This window comes from Artemia sp. Qi Xiang Cuo, chromosome 3 (genome assembly GCF_049724085.1).
Source record: "Artemia sp. Qi Xiang Cuo chromosome 3, ASM4972408v1, whole genome shotgun sequence".
Taxonomy (NCBI): Eukaryota; Metazoa; Arthropoda; class Branchiopoda; order Anostraca; family Artemiidae; genus Artemia; species Artemia sp. Qi Xiang Cuo.
Genome location: NC_142796.1, coordinates 90,412,229 through 90,427,394, shown reverse-complemented (window position 1 = coordinate 90,427,394; position 15,166 = coordinate 90,412,229). Strand labels below are relative to the sequence as shown.

General features: G+C 33.7%; 1 protein-coding gene across 1 annotated transcript in view; it reads left to right on the top strand.

The window, feature by feature from the left end:
* The window catches only part of LOC148954734 (phenoloxidase 2-like), a 148,580-nt gene that overhangs the window by 132,169 nt on the left and 1,245 nt on the right, over window positions 1-15,166 (top strand). Inside the window, exon 12 of the mRNA XM_089086717.1 lies at window positions 7,531-7,766. Coding sequence (XP_088942843.1) covers window positions 7,531-7,766 — 236 coding nt within the window. The remainder of the gene's footprint in view (window positions 1-7,530; window positions 7,767-15,166) is intronic.

Here is a 15,166-nt window from a genome sequence, read left to right as displayed (position 1 = left end):
CCATTTAGCACTCAGTTTTGTAGATTACGAGCAAGTGTTTGATTCAGCTGATACGAGAGCCTTAGGTCCTATTCTTATGTGGTATACCAGATAATTACATTAAAGTGACTATCGGTATATACGAGATTAGCATTGTTGCGGTTAAGGTAGGAAATGTGGCTAGCAGCTGGTTTCGTGTTAATTTTGGAGTTAAGCAGCGTTGCGTTCTAGCCGTTTTTATATGGATCATATTGATAGACTTTATTATACAGGTGCTCAATTGTTTGGAAACTGACAGTTCTAGTTCACTTTTAGGAGTCAAAAGAGATCCGAGAGCAACTAGCACCTCCACGCCCTTTTTTCCCCAAACCCATCTGATAAAAATTATGAGATAGCCATTTTGTTAAAAATAGCTCAAAGGTCGGATAAGAAAAACTCGGGTGTCGACACAACCCCCCCCCCCCCCCCAGGACCTGGGAGCAGGTGTTTTAAGTTATGCTCTGGGGGCATATATGGTTCTTAAGGAAGGGATACTCGTATGGACTTCACAAAGGGCTTATTTTATTGGACATTGAAAGTTCTAGTTCACTTTTTATGAGTCAAAAGAGATCCGAGGGCAAGTAGCCCCCCCCCCCCTAAGCTTTTTTTTCCAAATGCATCAAATGAAAATTTTGAGGTAGCCAGTTTATTTGAAATATTCCAACGATAAGATTACAAAAACCTCCTTGTCAACACAACCCCCCTCCCCATAGCCAGATAAAGGGTTGTAACTTATCCTATGGGGGCATATAAGGTTCTTATGAAAGAGATCGTCGTATAAACTCTGGAGGGGACTCATATGATTAGAAATTGAAAGTTCTAATTCACCTTTTAAGAATCAAAAGTGATCCGAGGGCAAATAGCGCCCCCTCCCTCTCTCTCCCCACCTTCTTTGTCAATGGGATTTTGCTGAAAACAAATTATATTGCAAATATTTTCTTTTGTATTTATTAGGCTACAACATTGAAAATAAACATAAAAATTACAGTAAAATTAAATTTTGAACTGATGAGTTTTCAGCAATTAACATCATTACATATCAAAGAAATATTTCCTTTTCCGGTTATTGTAGCATTAACAATGAAAACAAATTACAGTGAAATAGAATCTTAAACTGGTGATCTTTCAGCAATTAATAGCATTAAATACTGAACATTCAGTTTGATTTTATTTGCACTATTTAAGACTGTTCAAGACACATGTATTTTTCAGTAAAGCGCCAATGACGCTGTAGGTTTTAGACTTTTACAGTGAAAGATGGAGGCAAAACCCAAACTCTTCTTTGTAGAGATTTTTGTTCGTTTCAAGCTGGATATGCATATTCAATTTAAGTTTCGCTTGTTTTAAGATTTATTTACTCATTTATATTAATAAGTATTGTTTGTTTTTTGCTATGATTGCTTATTTAATTTCTGCTCGTTTCGGGTTTCATTTATGCCTCAATAGCAAAATATTTTTGTTCATTTTAAGCTTGATTTGCATATTCAGTTTAAGCTTTACCCGTTTTGAGATTTTTTTATTAATTTATATTAGTATCTGTTGCATGTTTCTTTGCTATGATTGCTTATTTAATTTCTGTTCGTTTTGGGTTTCATTAATCCTTTAATGGTAATTTATGGTCGTTTTAAGTTTGAGTCATTATAGGTTTCTATCTCTTCTGATCTTAAGTTTAATGTTGCCTTTACTTTCTTTAGAAAACTTCTATTTCGGAAAGTTTATTTTTAAATAAATAAATAAAAAACAAGTTTTTCAACCGAAAGTAAAGAGCAACATTAAAACTTAAAACGAACAGAAATTATTACGTATATGACGGGGGTTTCCCACTCCTCCACGCCTCACTCTTTACATTGAAGTTCGCATTTTGTCTCAACTCTTTAAGAACAACTCCTTATACACACTGGTCGTTTAATTAGAACTGTTAAACGACCGAAAAAGGAGAAATTACTATTAAAGAATAAACGAAACCCAAAACGAAAAGAAATTAGATAAACAATCATAGCAAAAAAATACAACAGGTACTAATATAAATGAACAAATACTTCTCAAAACAAGTAAATTTGAAGTTGAACATGAAAATCAAGCTTAAAACGAACAAAAATATTTTGCTATTGAGGCATAAATGAAACCAAAACGAGCAGAAATTAAATAAATAATCATAGCAAACAATCAAACAGTAGTTGCTAATATAAATGAGTAAATAAATGTTAAAATTGGTGAAACTCAAATTGAATATGTAAATCCAGCTTGAAACGAATACAAATCTTTACAAAGAAAAGTTTGGGTTTTGCCTCCTTCTTTCACTGTAAAAGTCTAAAACCTACTGCGTCATTGGCGCTTTACTGAAAACGAATTATATCACAAATATTTTCTGTGTATTTATTAGGCTATAACATTGAAAATAGACCATTAGGCTACAACATTGAAAATGAACATAAAATTTACAATGAAATTAAATTTTGAACTGATGAGCTTTCAGAGATTAGCATCATTATATTTCAAATATTCAGTTTAACTTTATTAGTTATTTTCAAGACTGTTCAAGACAAATATAGCTTCACTACAAACAAGAGTTTGGATACTGCGCCCTTTCCTTACTGTAAAAGTTTAAAGGCTACTACGTCTTTGGTGCTTCAATGAAAGTGAATTATATTACAAATATTTTCTGTGTACTTATTAGGCTATAACATTGAAAATAGACCATTAGGCTACAACATTGAAAATGAACATAAAATTTTCAATGAAATTAAGTTGTGAACTGATGAGCTTTCAGAGATTAGCATCATTACATATCAAATATTTATTTTAACTTTATTAGTTCTTTTAAAGACTGTTCAAGACAAATATAGCTTCACTACAAACAAGAGTTTGGATACTGCCCCCTTCCCTAACTATAAAAGTTTAAAACCTACTACGTCATTGGTGCTTCAATGAAAATGAATTATATTACAAATATTTTCTTTTCCAGTTATTGCAGCATTGAAAACGGAAAAAATTACAATGAAATAAAATCTAGAACTTATGATATTTCAAAAACTAATAACATTATATATCAAACATTCACTTTAATTTTATTTTTACTTTTCAAGACTGTTCAAGACACATATAGTTTTCAGTAAAGCGCCAATGGCGCTGTACATGGTCAATCCTTAAAGAAAAAGTTAGCTCCCACACCAAAATTCTTCGGGTTTCCCTGAATTTTCCTCAATGAAAATTGTGGTGTCCGAAATCTTTCTGAAAATTAAAAGTATTAGATGTAACAGTGTTTACATAAAATTCAAATCATTGGGTTTCTTTAATGTACAATTTTTGGTGGGATTTTGGATAGCCCAATTTTATCTAGGAAAATTCAGGAATAGTGGAAGCTCTGGTAGCGGGTAATGTGATTGACGAATATGAAATAAAACAATTCAGTAAGAATAAAATTTCTTAACAATAGAAAATTTCAAAAAGCAAGAACTAAGGCCAATCAATTAAAACCAACCCAAAAAAAGCGCAAAAAACATAAAAAAGAGATATTTTACGAAAAAAGAAAAGCGAAAAAAGAAACTTAAAATCTCATTCAAAGGTAATAGATCAACTAGAAACAAAAAAATGTCTAAGGTTTTAAAAGCAAAAAAACATTTTGATATAGGGAAGTATACGGCAGGAAGGAGTCAGGCTAGATAAAGAAATTTTAAAAATTGAAAGAAAAGATACTTCATTTATTCCAACACAGGCATCCTATAAACAAATAGCAAATGTCATGATATCTAAAGAATAGTGTAGCCAGCAGTGATCTAGTTAGTCTCAAAGTGTTAACGCATATTAATAGCGCAATGTGAAAGCTTAAAAGGTGTTTGCGAGCCTCAGCGTTGGCTGACCGTCACAAAGACAAAGGATCATTAGTGAATCCTCCAAGGTTAAACTGAAAAATTTGACTGAATTCTGAATTGTGGAGTTCTATGTTCCTTTAGTCAAGCTTGTCAATCAAAACCAGAGACATCAGAGGCAACTATCAAAATGGCCAAGGGCCAAAATGGTTTCTTTTATGTGATGTTTAGCGTTTTCTTACATGGTATGCTAGGACGTTTTCAGGGACTTTTCTGTCCTGAACTTTAAAAAGAAAGTTCTAATGCGTTTAATCGAAAAAAAATTAAATTCAAAGTTTTTTTATGATTTAAGTTTCATTTAAAAAAATTCAATCTCTGGAACAAAAAGCAAAAAGTTTAATGGTTTTCTGAGATTTCCAAAAAAGTTGGTGTTGGCTTTTAGTTTTATGTAATTCCCCTTTACGTAAACCTCTACAGGCTACGGCAAGATCGCAAAATCAATTCTAGTTAGTTCGGCCAGAGAAACTAAAAAAAAAACTATAATACACTAGATATGGTGATTCTTTGCTGTAGTACATGCCCTTAAACCAGGTATCTATTTCTAATGGTACGAATAGTCCAAAGTTATATATTATCCACCTTCTCACAAAAAAAGCCTTTTCGATGGTATATGGCATATTGTGAATGGAAAGAAAAGGATTAGAAATCACTAGATCCTAGCGGTCAGGGCTGTCACGTATTAGTGGGGGGGGTTACACCCCTTCCACTGTTTTTGGTCACTCGGTAAAGAAAAAATTCGGTAAATTCGTGGCGCTTTGCGCGACATTAAAATAGTGACACGATATGTATCGAAATCTAAATATCGGTTGGTAGATGCAGCGGTTTCATCGATTTGTGCAGTTCAAAATGGGCATTATCCTAATTATTGAAAAAAAAAACAGTCGGCAAAAATGATCAGCCAGTCATTAAAATATCTTGCCCTCCCCCCCCCCTTATAAAAAATAAAAAAAAAAAAATATTTGGCTAGTAACGAAACTGCTAGTGCTTACACAATCCTTGAGTCAATTGGGTTTTCCTTTAATTGTCCCAAAAGAAAATAGGGTTCTCTGGAATCTCTTCAAAAATTAACGGTGGTAAACATGTAAACATTGTAAAAGACAAGTCGTTAATTTTTGCTGACGATAATATGCAGAGAGCAGGGACGTACGCTGGGGGGGGCCCCCACAACCGCCCCCCCCCCCCCGAAATCTCACGTTTTTTTTTATTTTCCCATAATTTTCTGATTTTTCTCACAGAATAATGAGTTTGAAAGATTTGGCCCCCCCAAAACAAATTCCCCCCCCCCCGAAACAAATTCCTGCGTACGTGCCTGGCAGAGAGATCTTTAGAAAACTGATTTTTTTTTCCAGAAAAATTGGGAGAAACCACAGAAATTCGAGAATTGTGAAAACTGTGGTAGCTCCTAATAACGAAGGTTGTGAGAACAGAAAGCAAATTCAAATTCAAATGAGAGGTTTTACTGCAAATTTTAATAAAGACATTGGTTTATTAATTAATAAAGTGACTGAAACTGTCTTTAACAGATTTTATGTTATTCAATTAGTAATAAGGCAAATTTTATTTTAATTAAGGACAGTTTAATGTATTGAAATCGAATTTTGTTGTTCATCAATATTGCTTAACAACAAAATTTTGTCTTTAATCTTTAGTTTTACTCAAGAGGACTTTTTATGCATTAGAGTGTATTCGCTTATTCGGCACAGATTTGATAATTCCAAAAAAAAACTATTGCTCCCAATAATGAGCGCAGCTGTAAAGAGTGAGCAGTGAGCATACTGATGCTCATCTATGGGTCTAATCATCTAATCAGACGTCAACAGCAGCAGTCCAGAACAAAAAAAAAAGGACAAAAAAAACTTGGATATGAATAGAACTCATAAAAGCTATGGGTCCTGTCTGTTGTGGCAGTTGATAATTTTTTTTTCGAAATCAGTAGATTGTTTTTTCGGTTACCCTTGATTAATAGTGATGTTTGCTATCATTTTCATCACAACATAGGCTAAAAATATTTTTTACTTTGAATGTGTTTTGATTTTGGGGAGACATGTTCTAGAATTAACAAATTAAGAAAAGTGACAGAAACCTGCTGGTTATTTAATCCAAGGGGTGAGAATTCCTTTTCAGAAATAAAATAATTACTTCAAAAACCTATCGTGTATTTTTTGTAATTCTTCTGAAGTTGGTGAGACTTAGTAAATACAAATAAAAAAGGGATAGAACGTGAACTCCGTCAAACACCAAAAACCATGTATTGACACCTGTCTAGTTTTTAGTACAACAGGGATGGGATCGTATTTTACTCACGTCAGATGTATCTTTTATAAATCACAATTATTGCAGTGAATGTTCCATCAGTTCAAATACATCGATTATACACGGAGTGAACGGTAAACGTCACAATAACGTGTTAAACAAAACTATAAAAAAATTAATTTCAAAAAAGGAGTTTGGGTCAAATCTTACTGGTCTTGAATGTTTATTAATAAATTGTAATTAATACTGTGATTGTTCCAGTGTATCAGCTAGATAAGACATCAAGGGAGTCAGCACTAAAAATCAAAACAAAATTTCAATCAAAACTGTCTAAAAATGTCATCAATAAGTGGTGGCACCTGCCTAGTTTACAGTGAAACATGGAGTTCAATTGAATGTCACTGATGCTAGATATTTCGTAATGAATTATATTTATTGAAATGAAGCTCATGTTGATAAATACCAAGGGAGTCAACAGTTAACTTATAAACAAATTGTCAAACAAAACTCTCAACAGATATTGACAAAAAGTAGTTACTCTTGCCTAGTTTGCGGAGAAACAATGTGTCGGATTGAATCTGGCTGATGTTAAATTTTTTCTTAATAGGCTATAATTATTGAATTGAATAAGCTATCGTTTCAACTATATTGAATATGAAGAGAGTCAACAGTAAATGTCAAAACAAAATATCAAACAAAGCTGTCAAAAAATGTCAACAATATGTAATGCCCTCTGTCTGGTTCTTATTGAAACAGGGGATTCGGAAACCTTACTGACGTTAAATATTTCTTAAAAAATCAAAATTATTTGAATGACTGAATGACTCGGTCGTTTAACAATATCAAATATTAAGGGATTCAACGGTAAACTTAAACTACAATGTCAAACATAACTGTCAAAAAATGTCATCAATAAGCAGTGATACCTTCCTAGTTTGCGGCAAAATATCGGGTTGGATTTAATCTCGTTGATGTAAGATTTTTTTTTATAAATTGTAATTATTTTAGAAAATATACTAAATTTTCAACTAAACCGCACATCAAGGGTGTCCAAACTAAATATTAAAACAAAATATTAAACAAAACTGTCAAATAACGTAAACAATATGCAGTGCCATCTGCCCGTTTTACCTAAACATAAGATGGAATCGAATCCCAGTGATGTTAGATAATTATTAGCAAATTATAATTACTATGGTGATTGCACCAGTAGTTAAAAATGATCAAACATCAAGAGAGTCTAAAACCAAACTTAAAAATAGAATTTAAAACATGACCGACAAAAAATGCCAACAACAAGCAGTGACACCTGCTTAGTTGTACCTAATGATGGGGTTGGCTTAAATCCAGCTCATCTTAAATATTTGTTAGTAAAACTAGATCATTGCAGTGAATGCCCCAATGGTTCAACTAGATCGAACATCAAGAGAGTCATCAGTAACTATTCCCCTAGAAAGGTTCTTCAGAGTTTATGAAAGAAGAACTGCAAACACTAGTGATGCCCTTTCTAACTATGAAATGTTTTGCGGCTGCGGGTGGCCAGAGCATATGCTTGTACCGAAAGGAACAGCAGGAGGGATGCAATTCGAACTGATTGTCATTGCTACTGACTGGAGTAAAGATGAGGTTAGTTAGATTTTTAAACACTTTCAGGTAACGAACTATAAGTAAAGATCATCCCCTGCAAATAGTAACTGAAACTTTAAAAAACAATTTTGATAAAAGCATCATTGATTGAGTGTAATTTTCACAGTGATGTCAATATATTGCATTCATTAAGTTTAAGATTGCCCATTGAACGTTACGGGTGAAGTTTTAAAAATTGGAGTGGGTAAGCAGGGGAGTGATCTGACGAAGATAAACCATCAAATCAGCACATAAGAGAACTGTAGGCTATTGCTTGGCTTTTGAGTCCCTATCTACGAGAACTGATAATTAATATTTTTTCGAAAATCACGATTACGAATACACGTTTTTTTATTGTTTACTTTTTCTGTTTTCTTCTTTGTTTTTTTTTTCTAGTTTTTTTTTCACCAGGGGCGATCTTATCAAACCAATAATTCTGGAATTTAGAATATGGTTCATTTGACCGGAAATTGAAAGTAATAGTGCCCTTTTGAAGTAGCAAATTAAATTACGCTTCAGAAAAGTGGTGTTTTATGCCTTTTTGTGCTGTGAAGGTGACAAAAGCTTTGATGAAAACTACACGGTCAAATCTAGCATATCATAAAACTATATTGCTGAGAATTCAAACTGCTGTCCACTAGAATACAAATTCCGTGATTTTCTCAAGAAGGATGATCACGTCTGTGTGTTTAGTCGTTGTTTTTTAGAAGGCAATCTGATGAATCTAGTGGTATAGGAATATCAAGAGACGGCACATTTTCCTAGAGAGTAAAGGCTCCAATGCCATTTAACTCGCAAAAGACATCACAACACCGCGAAGGGGTGTTTACTGTCACCGCAAAACATCAATTTTGGTCCGAATAGGGCCAAGCGTTATCGAATGAAAATCGGGAGATAGCAGCTAATGGATTCGAATTTATCGAAAAGTTATCCAGTTTCAAAAATCATAGTGTCTTACAGTGGCTCATTCAATTCTAAAGAGATATGCAGTAAATATAAAATGAGCAGTAAATCGAGATCAATTATTTTTAAGCCTCATGTGAACGAATCAATTCGTTTGAGGCTTAAAATATTTAGGTATATAAGGTATTGTCAAATATACAATTTTTAGTTTTTAGCTCTCCTTTAGAATTTATATCTTCAAAGATAACACTTTCTGAATTACCGTTGTCAGTTTTTAACATTGAATTTATATTAAAAACAAAAACTAGAAGACAAAACTTTTTTTTTCAGGAGAAATCCCGTTTTACTACAAATTCTACAAATAATTTTAACCCTATTGAATACATATTATTTAAATCCAAAATCTAAATATATTTGAGGCTTAATTTGAGGCTTATTAAAAATATTTTTTAGACCACACTACTTTTCCATTTATAAAAATGAAATGAAAATATAATAACGACTTCATTTCTATTTAAGACAGTAAACTTCGAAAAAAGTTATACGACAAGTCTTATCAAATAACATCCCTCTTTCATACCTAGTAGAATACGGTGCCCTATTAAACGGACAAAATTATATACGCAAAGTTATATCCCTTGTATTTCGTTTTGATAATAAATTTATCCTCAGAAGCTCATATCTGAATGACGACTACAAGGTCAGAGGATCAGGAGATGTTTTTCTATGTGCTCAGGATCCCTAACCTCCATGAGGCCTTAATAAGTTTTTATTTAGCCCAAATTTGCTAACTAACAGTGACAGATCCTTCAGACTTTCTAAAATGGTGCAGGAGGACAGGAGACATAATCTCCCAACCTGCATTCATTCTGAATTAACATATTTGAAATAAGTCTACAACTTGAGCGCTTCTGACCGTATTTCAAACAATAGGCTATACGAAAAATGTGGTTCAATACCGCTTTCTAGATCTATAATGAAAGAAAGGTTGAGGTGGTTAGGGTATGTTGTGCGGATGAAGGATGATAGATTGCCGAAGATTGTTCTTTTCGGCCAACCATCTAGGGCTAAACGGAAAGCAGGTCGTCCTCGTCTGGGGTGGGAGGACGTCGTAAGGAAAGATTTAAATGAAATGGGAACTTCGTGGACGGGTGTAAAAAAGGGAGGCTTTGAATAGATTGGGGTGGAGGAGGAGCGTGCGTAGCTGTGTTGGCCTCAGGCGGCTTGGTGCTGCGATGAGTTGTTAGTAGTAGTAGTAGTAGTTGAGCGCTTCTGAAGACAGCACTCTTGCTGTCTTGTTGTAGTATAAAAACTACATGCAAATGTTTTACTGTTGCAGAAGAAGGAGGTTTGGAGGGTGACTTACCCAAAAACGATTTCCCGGAAGAACCCTCCCTTAAAAACTTAGAAATAAAGACTCTGAAATAACTATCGATATTTATCAGGGACTTCCCTCCGCCCCCCCCCCCTGAGAAGTTTTTTTGGGATGTTGTTTTTGAAGGATGATTACTAGTCTTGAAGCATTGCGATACGATAAAAACTAGATCGTCAGTAACAGAGGTTAAGGGTTGGAGAAAGGTGGTAACCCCTATCATAAAGACGCTTCTGAATAAAATACTTGGTTGTAAAATACTGCAAGAAAAGAGCGACCTTTGTCAATAGAAGACAAAACCGAAAAAAATCATAACTCTTATTAGTAATAAATAAAAAAAACAAGTTTTTTACCTGAAAGTAAGGAACGACGTGAAAACTTAAAACGAACAGGAATTATTCGGTATGTGAAAGGGACTATCCCTTCCTCAATGCCTCGCTCTTTACGCTAAAGTTTTTTATTTTTAAAAAAAATAGAGGTGTGAGAAAGTCAAATTTTAGTGTAAAGCGCCCGGCGTTGAGGAGGGGACAGCCCTTTTCATAAATGGAATAATTTCTGTTCGTTTTAAGTTTAAACGTCGTTCCTTACTTTCAGTTAAAAAACTTGTTTTTTTTATTTAATTTTTGAACGTTTTTGAATTAATTCAGGCTTTGATTTTGCCTCACTGTACATGAATAATTAAAATAAAATTTGCATTACTTTCATCTTACATTTCATTTTCACATTACATTTCATTTTCATTTTGCATCATTTTACTTTTATTTGGTTAAATGGCTTTCTCGAAACTTGTTTAATTTTATTTACGAACGTTTTTATTAGTAATAAATATACGTAACTTACGAATTAACTTACGTAACGAACCTCTTTATTCATAGATTTTTAATACGTATATCAGGGGGTTCGCCCCCTAGTCAATACCTTGCTCTTTAAGCTAAAGTTCGAATTTTGTTCTAATTCTTTAAAAATGACCCCTTAATCACAAAGGACGTTAATTAGAATAAATAGCTCTCATGAAAGTACTAAAAAATCTTTGCCTTAAAGAGCAAGGTATTGACTATGGGTTGAACCCAATCATATACCTAATATTTTCTGTTCGTTTTAAGTTTTGATGTTGCTCCTTACTTTCAGTTGAAAAACTTGTTTTTTTTATTTAATTTATGATCCTTTTCTTTAATAATGCTGGGAAATCCGGCGCCCCTTTGATAGCAATGTCCCTTCCTTCCTCATTGAAAGATCCTCCCACATAACCCCCGACCCTCCCCCCACCTACCAGAAAAAATCCCCCTTGAAAACGTCTGTATACTTCCCAATAACCAATTCTATATGTTAACGTTGGGTAAAGTTCATAACTTTCAGCCCTCCCCCCGGAGACTTCGGGGGATTAAGTCATCTTAAAAGACATAGTTATCATATTTTCGACCATGCTTAACAAAATGGCTATCTCAAAATTTTGATCAGGTGACTCTGGGAAAAAATGAGCGTGGGAGGGGGCCTAATTGTCCTCCATTTTTTTGGTCACTTAAGAAAGGCAGTAGAACTTTTAATTTACGTTCCAATGAGCCCTCCTACAATATTCTAGGACCACTGGGTCGATACGATCATCCCTGGAAAAAAAAATAAACACGCATCCACAGTTTATAGAATTATCCAGTAAGTTTATCGCAGATCATTTCTGGTCTTCATTCTCGGTGCGAACAAAAAGCTCCTCCCACTTATTTCTGCATTAGCGGGTTAGTCTGTTTCCGTAAATCAATGAGAAATGGTTACAAAATGCATTATTCGTAATAGTGGGTTTCCACTTATTTCCGATTATTTCTATTATAACTGTAAGTTTTGCGTCCAAGAGGGTTACAAAGTGCATTATTCGTAATAGCGGGTTTCCAATTATTTCCGATTATTTCTATTATAACTGTGAGTTTCACGTCCAAGAGAAATCTGACTTGTCTACCCGTGAAAAGATCTAATGCCGCTTATGTTTATATCTGCAAAAACGTTCTCTGGAGCACTCGCACCTCGGTCCGGGTTTTTATAATGGGTGAGATAGGGAATGATCATACTGCTAATTCTATAAACTGTGCACGCATCCGTGATCTTTCTTCTGGGAAAAAATGCAAAATTCCAATTTTTGTAGATAGGTGTTTGAAAAATCTACAGTAGGGTTCTCTGATACGCTGAATATGATTATGTGATTTTCATTAAGGTTCTATAATTTTTAGGGGGTCTTTCCCCCCTTGGTTTTAAACCAGCCAAATTTTCTCAGGCAAGTTACTTTGACAAAACTAGACTTGACAAAACTTATATATTTGAAATCAGCATTAAAATCTGATTATTTTGATGTATCTATTGGTATCAAAATTCCATTTTTTTTAGAATTTTGGTTACCATTGAGCCGGGTCGCTCCTTACTTACAGTTCGTTACCACGAACTGTTTGGTATGTTCATAAGTAGAACCTAATTTTTACGATCATTAATTCAAAAAAAAGTTTTGGAGAAAGAATTTTCTCAAAAAAAATACTACTACTACTTCTAACCACTCACCGCAGCACCAAGCCACCTAAGGCCACGGATTTGGCCCAAGCCACTGATTCGGAGATTCTCTGCATTTCACGTCTGGGTTTGCAAACTGTCACAAGTTCCTATTTTGTCCTGTGCCAATCATGCTTGTAATCTTAGTCACGAGATTATCCATAACCACTGTCCACCTCACCTCTAGCAATCAGCAAAAAGTTATTCTTTCGGTCCCGTAGGTCATTAAAATAACTACAAAAATGCTGAATAATATCTAATTTACCATGCATTGAAAAAATATTTGATCCTTAGAGATATATCAAACATTTGACTATTGCTCTGTATTATGTTTAATTTTTTACTTTTGTTCGTTTTCGTATCTTAAAAAAGGTATTATGAGGTCTGTGCATAGTCAAAGATTGCACAGATTCACAGAGCCCTGAGATTAAGATTATCCAACTCCTTGGAAACGCATTCCAAAAAAACGTGATGAAAGATTTGAACGTTCTTTTTCGAACGCTTCATAGCCCAGTTAGTAAAATTACATCAGATTAAGTTAATATTTGACCATTGATGATAGTGAAAACAAATAGGGAGGGGGTAAATAATTTCACTTGTAGTATACAGTCGCTCGTATCATACCATTTTTTTCGTAGTTTAATATTATTCTTTGAGTCAAGTACAACCTAATTTGTTTCATTTCGATCAAAGCATTCCCATAAAATATTTAAGGTACCAAGGACATTAAAAACGAAATTCTGACTTCATTAGAAATGAAGTCAGTAGACAGTAGAAATAAAATAAATAGGACAGTAGAAGTTTTTACAAGGACAGTAGAAATGAAATAAATGAATACAACCATGTATATCTTAAAAAATAAGGGAAATCTAGAATTAAATTTTAATGAAAGAGACATCCATATAAAGTTGTGCTTTTTTTGTTTGTTCGACTGCCAAATTAAAAAAAAGAAACTTGAATCAAAAATCAACAAAACAAGCTAAAGCCATATGGTACAAAAAAAACTCAAGAAGACTTAGCTTCCCTTTGAAGGGTAACTATCCTTGGGAATCAACAGATAGTAAACGTTTGGACTCTTTATGGACAAAAAGTGTTGTTAAATTTAACTAATTAGTTTTTTTTCTTTATTTTCACAGCTAAACGTAAACATTGACAAAATGTTGTACTGCCCTAGAAACTTTTTAATTTTGAAATAACCTTAAAAAATCATAGAAGATTGCAGTTTTCATGTATGAGTTGCCTTAAGAGGGCTGCAAGGAGGGAAAGAATGTTGTTATTTTGATGTCTTTGGTACACTAATTATCACATACATATCAAACAGTTCATGGTAACGAACTGTAAGTAAGTAGCGACCCAGCTCAATAGTAACCGAAACTCTAAAAAACGAAATTTTGATACCAATAGATACATCAGAAGAATCAGATTTTTATGCTGATTTCAAATATATAAGTTTCATCAAGTTTAGTCTTACACATTAAAAGTTATGCACCTGAGAAAATTTGACTTATTTTCGAAAAAAGGGGAAAAAACCCTAAAAGTCATAAAACTTTAATGAAAACCACACCATCGGATTCAGCGTATCAGAAAATCCTACTGTAGAAGTTTCAAGCTCCTATCTGAATAAATGTGGAATTTTGCATTTTTTTGTCAGAAGAAAGATCACGGATGTGTGTTTATTTGTTTGTTTTTTTTTTGTTTTTTATTTCCCAATGGGTAATCGTATCGATCCAGTAGTCCAAGAATATCGTGATAGGGCTCATTTGAACGGAAATTAAAAGTTCCAGTGCCCTTTTTAAATGACCGAAAAAATTGAAGGGCAACTTGGCCCCCTCCTACGCTCTTTTTTTTCCCGAAGTCACCCAATTAATATTTTGTTCAGCATAGTCGAAAATCCAATAAATATGTCTTTTATGATGACTTAATCCCCCACATTTCCCAGGGGAAGGTCTGCAAGTTATGAACTTTGCCCATTGTTTACATATTGTATTGGTTATAGGGAAGTATACAGACATTTTCAGGAAGGATTTTTTTCCGGTGGGGGGAGGCTGGAGTAAGGGGAGTTACTCGGAAGCATCTTTCCGTGGAGGATGTTTCATTGGGGTAAGGGACATTTCTATGAAGGGGCGCCGGATTTCCAAGCATTATTTAAAAAACGATCAGAAATTAAATTTAAAAAAATATGTTTTTTCATCTGAAAGTAAGAAGCAACATTAGAACTTAAAATGAACAAAAATTATTACGTATATGAGGGGGTTCGCCCCCAGGTCAGTACCTCGCTCTTTACGCTACAGTTTTTTTTAGTGCTTTCAAACAGCTACCTATTCTAATTAAACAGCCTTTGTGATTCAGGGGTTTGTGGTTTAAACAAAATTTTAACTTTTAATGTAAAGAGCATGGTATTGAATAAGGGAGAACCCCCTCATATACGTAATAACATATACGTAATAAAAAAAAAACAATAAAAAAAACAAGCGATACAGCTCAATAGTAATCGAAACTTTCAAAAACGGAATTTTGATGTCAATAAATGTATCAAAAGAATCGGCCTATAATGCTGATTCTAAATATATAAATTTTAGTAAGTTTAGTATTACTCATC